The 9093-nt window shown below is 39.1% G+C and overlaps 1 protein-coding gene across 4 annotated transcripts in view; it reads right to left on the bottom strand.

The window, feature by feature from the left end:
- Nucleotides 1–1307: 1307 nt before the first annotated feature.
- The window catches only part of APPL2 (adaptor protein, phosphotyrosine interacting with PH domain and leucine zipper 2), a 50900-nt gene continuing 43114 nt past the window's right edge, over nt 1308–9093 (bottom strand). The window contains exons 17-21 of one of the 4 annotated variants that reach the window (XM_046011718.1): nt 8866–9040; nt 4799–4835; nt 4468–4608; nt 3640–3687; nt 1308–2385 (exon numbers count right to left, since the gene is read on the bottom strand). In XM_046011718.1, coding sequence (XP_045867674.1) covers nt 2257–2385; nt 3640–3687; nt 4468–4608; nt 4799–4835; nt 8866–9040 — 530 coding nt within the window. In that variant the 3' untranslated portion in view covers nt 1308–2256. The remainder of the gene's footprint in view (nt 2386–3639; nt 3688–4467; nt 4609–4798; nt 4836–8865; nt 9041–9093) is intronic. The other 3 variants (XM_046011719.1, XR_006819618.1, XR_006819617.1) reach the window with 3 other exon arrangements.

Here is a 9093-nt window from a genome sequence, read left to right as displayed (position 1 = left end):
TTCTTTCAGTATTGTTTCTGAAACCCATCCATGTTGATGGATGATAGCTATAGTTCATTTAGTTTTACTTCTCTAGTATTCGGTTGATGACATGTGGGTCATTTCCAAATTTGGTATACTATGAACAGGGCTACTGTAACTTATTGTATATGTGTTAAGAATTTTTCCATGTTTGTACCCACAAGTGAATCTGCTAGGTAGCAGCGCCAAGTATAAGAGCAATGGCTACAATACCAGGCTTCTTCCATCCCAGCAGTGAGGAGGTTCCCCATCACTATATCCCCACCAACAGCCACATTTCTACCATCTGCTGAATATATAATATTGCAGTGGTTTTAATATGCATTTCCTTGATTATTATAGGAAATTGAATGTATTTCTGTTCAGAACACTTTTTATTTTTATTCTATGAAATGCTTTTAGGACTTTTTCTGTTTTGTTTTTAATGTATTTTATATATTCTGGGTAGCATTTTTTATTGGTCATCTGTGCTTGCTTAATAAGCTCAGTTAATTTTGTGTTTTCATTCTCTGTGGTGTTTTTTTTCCCCCTATGGTGTTTTTATATATATATATATTTTTTTTTTAAAGATTTTTATTTATTTATTTGACAGGCAGAGATCACAAGCAGGCAGAGAGGCAGGCAGAGAGAGAGGAAGGGAAGCAGGCTCCCCGCTGAGCAGAGAGCCCGATGCGGGGCTCGATCCCAGGACCCTGGGATCATGACCCGAGCCGAAGGCAGAGGCTTTAACCCGCTGAGCCACCCAGGCACCACCCCCCCCATGGTTTTTTGATAAGTAGTTTTAATGTACTGGATTTCAGGCTTTTTTAACTAAGCCACAAGTTTTTTAAAAGTTATGTTAATGAAAAAGTAGTTTCTAACAATATTGTTCACGATTAGATTCTTCCCTCCCACCATGAACAATGCTAAACAAGAAAAAAATTCAGGGGACCATGGCTCTTGCCACCTATCAGAGACCTTACTAATTTAATGTAGTTATGATATACAAATTTTTGTAAGGTATTAGTTAACACTGAACTAATAATTTCATGGTATATCTCCTGCTGGCTTAGATCAGTTTACTTTGTCTCTAATGGTGTATACACAGTATAAATGACCCTATAACAATTTTGGATGAGGAAAATTATTCTATTAATCCACCATTTTAAAAGCAATAACACCTTTTAACAACTTAGCACTGAGATCGCATTATTCTATCCAGAACTGACTTTAGTTTTCTTCCAAGGATACTCTAGAAAATAACCATATAAAGCAAAAAAAAAAAAGAAAAGAAAGAAACAGAATGATAGTTTTTATTTGCTAGCATTTATTGCTAGGTTAATTTATTACAAAGACAGTGATATTTTGTTGAACTTGGTTATAATTAAACACACTGTGCCAATTCAAGACCATTATACTTATTTCATAGGTAGGGGTGGAAATAGGAACTTTGTACCAAGCCCCACAACCAGCCGTGCTTCAAGTGAGTTTTAAAATTAATTGGTCCCTTCCTTGAGGAGGGTCTGGCTCAGAGGAATCAGGAACTGGTAGAGCTTCACTCTGTCCACCACTAAAAATATCTAAAGGCCCGTAAACTTGTGAATGCTGGTTCTTAAGTTTCCAATGTAAAATTGAACATCTTTTGTGGTACTCATCTGCTAGTCTTTTTATTGCATGTCTGGAAAAATTATCCAAACTAGACCTGCATTTTTGCTAGTGCTCAGGCCTCAAAGCAGGGCATGTCACCTAACTGCACAAATTAATGCTATTAGGTCCAAATGTGAGCTAAGTTTGATTATAAATACACAATTTTTCAGAGTGACAGGCACTTAAAGCTCATGAAGTAAAATACAAAAATAGATTATATTAATAGGAAATATTTAGTGTTTATCAAATTATAAATCTAGGTTTTTGCCATTTTTAAAAAGGGTACTGGAAACTGAAGAGATGACATTTGAATAAAGTGAACAATGCATTTTTTTCATTAACTTTCATTCTGAGCGCTGAACAATACAATCTAAGAAAAAGACTTACCACAAAGCACCTAAAATAACATTTGTAGATGGGTAGGAATGTTGTCAACCATTTCGAACTGTTTCCCTCCCATCTCTCAGTATCAAGGCATCCAGAGGACATTCCACAAGCGATTGTCAGCATTCTGAAACCAGGTCATGGGCCTGTATGTCAGAGAAGTTGAAAACCCTTAAGGAGGTAGCTCTCCTTCCTGGGTGCTCTTCCCCCAAAGGCCCAAGAGAGTTATGCTTCAGATTCTGCGCCTCTATTTTCACTTGGACTTCCATCATCTGGTTGCTCGTTTAACAGTACATATTTTCCGTCATTGGTTAGTGGTATGGACAGCATTAACTGAGCCAACGCTTCTGGATCCTGAAGTTAGGGGAGTTTAAGAAGGAGAAAAGAAAATGCTTAAAATGCACTTAAGAACCCCTGTGGGCTTGGCATTCGTGATGTCGTATAATCTAGCCTCACTCCTCCTGTTATGTGTGCCTTCAGGTGAGTCTCCTTGCTTCTCCGAAAAAACTCAATTGTATTATTTCTAGAATCTAGAGCAAGGTTTTGGTTTCAGCCAAAATATTGTTCACACAAATCATAACTGTCTTCCCGGAAAGAATCCAGAGAGGAACTTTCTTTATAAGACTTTTGTCTTCTAGGTCTTTAGCTCTTTTCTCTCTTTCACACTATACCAAGAGTTGGCAAACTATGGTCATCTGGGCTCATTGCCTGTTTTTATAAGAAAAGTTTTATTGGAACACAGCCATTCATTTACATACTTTATTTGGCTGCTTTTGTGTTACAATTGCTGAGTTGAGTAGTTGCAACAGATGTAAGCTTAAAAGCTTTACTATCTTGCCCTTTATATTAAGTTTGTCAACCCCTGAAATATATCGTAAAATACTCACTTGTGCTCCTTGCTACTCTCTCATGTATACTGGTGTTAGTCCTTGGCCTTCCTACCCTCCCCCAACAGACTGGAACTGCTCATACAGTACTAACTGTATGTTACTGCTTAAATTAAAACTTAAAAATCCAGTTCCTCAGTCACATTAGCTACCTTCAGTCTGCATATTAAACAGTGCAGGTATAGGTCATTTCCATTATTAAAGTTCTGGACAATGCTGAACTAGAAGCCTTCTGGGGAGGAACCAGATCTGTCTTAATCACAGCTGTAATTCCAAGGTTTTTTTGTCCAAACATGGCTCTCAAAATTTGTTCAGTGAATGAAAGACTGTAAGTAGCTGACAGACTGGGAGGTGTGGGAATCTTCATGTCTAGTACGTTTTCAGGTGAGGTCTGTCCGTGCTCTGAGGGACAAGACCTTTGAGCACATGGTGGATACTTAAAGTCTCTACCATCTTAATTTGAAAGAAAGAATATCTGGACAACAGTAGCAAGCACAAAACTGATTAATATAAAGCAGGATTGTAGCAGTGATTATTAAGAACTCCACGTAGGTTACCAGTGCTCATGGACCTCTAGCAAGTCTGGCGTTCAGAATGCTTAAAAGGAAATCTCAAATTTGACCACACTGCCTAGTGAACATCCTTGCTTTTTTTGAGAGAAATCTTAGTATGCAGAGAGATTTGGAGCAGTTGTTAAAACCAGCACTAAAAGGCACCTTACCTTCTGAACCTCAATGATTTCTTTTCCCAAATTAATAGCATAACATATCTGCAAGACAAGAAGAGTAGTGTTTGGCAAAGGTCGAAAAGGATAAAGAACATTAGGGGAAAATGTGACTGTGGAAGTGTAGTGAGGTCGCTGCTCCTTTCAGTGTGGGGACCGAGGACTTGGCTGTAGGAGACTTATCACACGGGGTTCTGAACATTAGTGTCCACCTCTCCTGGTCTGTTGCCCATTTGTGCATAACAAAAATGTCCAGGTTCAGTAGCAACTGAAGTCATTCCGATGCTTAAAATTCTTAATGGAATACTTTATTCCTTTCTCTCTAAATCACACTCAGCTACCACATGTTCATGCACACAGTGGCAAACAGGTGTTTGCTGAAAGAACAGCTGATTAATTTTGATTAATACTAAGTAGCAAATACCGTCATAAAATTTTTCATACCAAAGGAGAAGAGTTTCCTGATGTCTGTTTCCTTGGTTTGCTCTGAGACTAGATTTTCTCCATTGTAACTTTTGCTTTAATTTTTTTTAAAGAAAGAATAAACTTGAAGGCAATTGCTTTTTTAACATTTCCTGATATCTCTTCTAAACAACTGTATCCCACCATTAACACTCTTCATCACTCTGTTGAGCACGACATGCATTTTGCACAGGGAAACTATTCTAGCTGGTTTTCTTTCAGGGAGACCTTCCTAGAGGTATTCTCTAACCTCCTCAATAGGAAACAAGGAACAGTCAACTAAATATCCAGGCGATGATACAAAAACCCCTGTAAGTATCTGGACAGAGAGATTAGGGAATCTTAAGATGAAAAAAATGAGACCTTTTCGCCTTCTGAGTTGCTTTCAAAAACGTATGTGCTCAGAGCCTCTCCACCAGTGGATTCAGGCGTGCGGACCACGAAGCCAACCAGTCTTTTGTTCTCTTGATGAGCGGCGAACTGGGTGATGCTGGTGAGTTCAAACTGGAAATAACAGGAAGAGACCAAATATCACACAACTGTTACGCAAAGTCAAACCAGTTGTTCTCCATGGAAAACATCAAGTGGCAAGAGTGCACTATTAGAAGACAGGCATTGAATTTGGCAAAATCGGTGAAGTGCCTACTTAGAATTAAGGAATAACTGCTAAAGTCAGTGTGCACACAGTACTTACATTGGCCCTTGTTACTTGAGTCTGAGGATCTATCAACCTGAAATTTTAAGAGAGTCATTATATCACACAAGCTGGATACACTTATATTCTTAGAAGCATCTATAGAAGTTCAGAATGAAATCACACAAATACACTTCAAATATGAAAACAGAAGGCCTGGGTGAGGGCAAGGCAGCACGGCTCCATGTGACTATCCAAAGGGAGCACGTGCCATGGTTTCTGGCTCTGTGGAACCTGAGTAGTTAAAGCTCTGTGTATCTTCATGGAAGAAGATAATAGAAAATTTCCCTTTTTTTTTTTTTTTTAAAAGATTTTATTTCTCAGAGCACAAGCAGGGGGAGTGGCAGGCAGAGGGAGAAGCAGGCTCCCGCTGAGCAAGGAACCTGATGCAGGACTCAATCCTAGGACCCTGAGATCATGACCCAAGCTGAAGGCAGACAGTTAACCAACTGAGCCACCCAGGCGCCCCAACAATTTCACATTTCAGTGCTTATCCAGAAAGGCAGCATCATAGTTCCCTATATGCACGGATCATATCCTGTATAGTCTGCTGCTCAACAGCCATTTACTGACTACGGGTTTTCCCTTGAAGTGTTTGATATACTTTTTTTTTTTTTTTTAATATGAGGTGAGATAAGAGAATAGTGAACAGATTTTAACAAAACTATTCTATGTCAGTTTGGGTGTGGGGAGTACTATTGAAGGAGCTGTTCTAGATACATCTTGAATGGCACTTGGAGCACCTCATAATCAGGTTGATGTATCTAGGAAAATACACTGGATTATAGAATCTATTGCTATCATATATACATACAAACTTCTACTTTCTAAATGTGGTATTATCTATTGCTAATAGGCTATAAATTCTGTGGGTAAAAGCAAAAAAATGTATTCTATGTTTAAAGAAAAAAGTTATAATTCCATTTATGTGAAATGTTCCAAATAGGCAAATCTATAGACATAGAAAATGAGTGGCTAATGGCTGCCGCAGGCTGGGGGGTTTCAAGGTAAAGGGAACGAGTGCTAATGGGTATGGTTTGCTTTGGGGATAATGAAGATGTCTGGAAACTGTGGTGATGGCTGCACAATTATGAATATATTAAAAACTCTGAATGGGTGAATTGTATTGGAGGTTCTATCTCAGCAAAGCGGTTCTCTCCCCCACTGGTTACAATCGAAAATACAAGCAGTTACACTTGTGAAAGCATCGGCTTTATAATCAGGGCTCTAACCTGGCTGCTCAGCTGTGGCCCTGTGCAGGTCACCCTGACTTCTCACAACTGCCTCAGCTGTAAAATGGGGATAAGAACCCCCCACTTCAAAGAGGTGGTGAAGGCAAGGAGAAAATGTGTATGATATTTGTAGTAATCTACAAAGCTAAATAAATGTTATTTTTTATTTATGTCCCTATTAATGAACATGAATTTAAAGATTTAAAAAATATACATCATAAACAAGTTCCCTCAAATTGGGCTAAGTTCCTTTACTTAGGTATCTTGTAAAATTTTTCATAAACAGAAACTTAAAACATATTTTCTGAGTAACTAAAGAGATTGCTGTCTAAATCAGGTAACATGGATTTGCCTCTTAATATCAGATTTTCTGGGCGCCTGGGTGGCTCAGTCATTACCTTTTACCTAAAGTCTGCCTTTAGCTTGGGTCATGGTCCCAGGGTTCTGGAATCAAGCCCCGCATTGGGATCCCTGCTCAGCGGGGAGCCTGCTTCTCTCTCTCCCACTCCCCCTGCTTGTGTTCTCTCTCTCGTCTCTCTCTCTGTGAAATAAATAAAATCTTTAAAAAAAATCAGATTTTCTGTGGGACTTCTAAATGCTCTCGAAACATGAATTCCAGTTCAGGGATATGTGTGTGTATACTGAGGTAAAACATACCCGACATAAAACTGACCGCGGTCGACATTCAGTCCGGTTACCACACTGTACAACCATCACCGCTCTCAGGCTCCTAAACCACCTTCGACACCTCACGAGGGGGCTCCAAATCCGTGAAGGAGTCCCTCTCCATTCCTTCCCTCTCAGCTTCTGGCAACCAGTAACCTGCTTTCTGTCTTTGGATTTGCCTACCGTGGACCTTTCATGTAAATAAATGCTCATACAAAACGGCTGACACTCATGTCTGGCTTCTTTCACTTAGAATGTTTCCAGGGTTCAACAATGTTGTACCACGTGTCAGGACTTCATTCTTTTTCAAGCCTGAATCATACTCCACTGTATGTAAAATACCACACTTTGGGTAAAAATTTGTTGACAGACATCTGGATTGTTTCTACTTTTTAGCCATCATGAATTGCAAACATGCATATATATTTTTATCTGAACACTTGTTTTCAGTTCTTTGGGGTATCTGCCAGGAGTGGAATTCTAGGTTTAACTCATGGAGGAACTGCTAGACTTTTCCCTGGAATGGCTGAACTGTCTTAACAATTCCCACCAGCGATAGATTCTGATTTTTTCACATCCTTAGTAACACCTGTTATTTTTCTTTAAAAAAAAAAAAAATTTCAGCCGTCCTAGTGAGTATGAAGTGATACCTCGTTGTGGATCTGATTTGCATCTTTTTATGTGCTTGTTGGCCATTTGTATATCTCCTCTGGAGACGTGTCTACTCAGGTCCTTTGTCCATTTTTTGTGTTTTGGTCTTTTTGTTGACTCTTAGAAGAGTCCTTTATATATTCTCAATATATACCTCTATTAAATACATGACTTGCAAATATTTTCTCCCATTCTATGGACTGGCCTTATACTTTGATAGTGTTCTTGGATGTACTGTCATTTTTCACAATGCTTTTACATGTATTTACTCTCTGACATTTTCGGTGAAGATTATAAGAACAGTAAGCCACTTCCCATAAAAGGTGCAGGACATACTTGGAGAAAAGTCGTAAATAATTAAATACAAGGTTTTCTTTGTAAGAAACTTATTCTCAGTATAAGGCTTATAATCAATGAAAAGGATTCATTTTAATGAATGGAAGACACTATAGTCTGATATTTAACAAAGTCCCAGTTAACTTTTTTGAAGCTACCATTTAACTGAGCACTTTCCATAATGTCAGTTGTGGTTGTAAATATTTTATGTGTATTAACTCATTTACTACTCATGACAACATAGTGGGGTATAGATATGGTTATTTTCATCTTATAGCTGAAGAAACCAATGCACAGAGAGGAAAACTTGCCCAGGTCATATAGCTAACAGACACCAAAGCCAGAGGTAAACCTAGAAATTCTGGCTCTAAAGCAGTGCTGTCATCTCAGGGAAATCAGATGTAAGCTCCGTACGTAATTTAAAGTTTTCTAGCAGCCACATCAAAGAGTGAAACACGTGAAATAATGTACTTTATTTAATCCATAAGGTCTAAAATAATACTAGCTAGACATGTTATTAATATAAAAGGAGATATTTTGCATTTTGGGGGGGTTAGTATGAGGTCTTAGAAATTTTGTTTTTTACATTTAAAACATTCAGCTCAAACTTCAGTTCTGTTTCAAGTGCTGCATGTGGACACCACACTGGATGGGTGCGGCTCGTGCGGAAGCTGATGCGAACCATGGTGTGACCGTCCTCTGCTGTTGCTCGTATCCATCTTACCGCCTGAGACCCCAAGTAATGTCAGTAACAGCACTTGGTGTCTTTATTTTCACCCCAACAGATACTAATCAGACTTTATTTGTGGTGGTCTCATCATCTCAGGCAGGTTCGTGTTCTGTTTTCACTGTTAATTTTTATAAACAGTACATTCAGAAAGGAGCAAAGCCTTTCTTTTTCAAGCTCTGAGATACACGGAGCAACTCCGGAGTGATGACATCTTTATGAACAGCAGGATTCACTCACCACTAAATTTCGGAAGGTATCAGTTACTTAGGGGAGCACCTTCTACCCAACGTGTCTTATGAAATCAAACTGTAAAAACGAGTAGGGCATAAAGGAGAGTGACATCCTCACGTACTCCGATCAAATACGCTAGTGCAAACATTCTAGATGAGTAAATGTGCTTTGCGTGGGCAATCGGCTAAAGCTGTGAGAAGGTCTGAAACGAGACAGCATACCTCAGAGTCTGACTGGTGACCATCAGGTGGGACTCCGTCGTGCGAAAGATGTTGTGAATAGCCCGAGCCGCCAGTACTTGCCTCATTGCTTCATAAATCACTTCGGTAGTGTTGTCTGTCTTAACTGCCATTGATCCCAGAAACTGAACTATAAACATCTGCTGCAAAAGGGAATCTGCAAGACAGCATTTTCTGCTCAGGAGCACACCGCTTCCTGCTGGGCTGGTC

The sequence above is a fragment of the Meles meles genome, chromosome 7 (genome assembly GCF_922984935.1).
Source record: "Meles meles chromosome 7, mMelMel3.1 paternal haplotype, whole genome shotgun sequence".
Classification (NCBI taxonomy): Eukaryota; Metazoa; Chordata; class Mammalia; order Carnivora; family Mustelidae; genus Meles; species Meles meles.
This window is presented reverse-complemented; position numbering and strand designations above follow the sequence as displayed.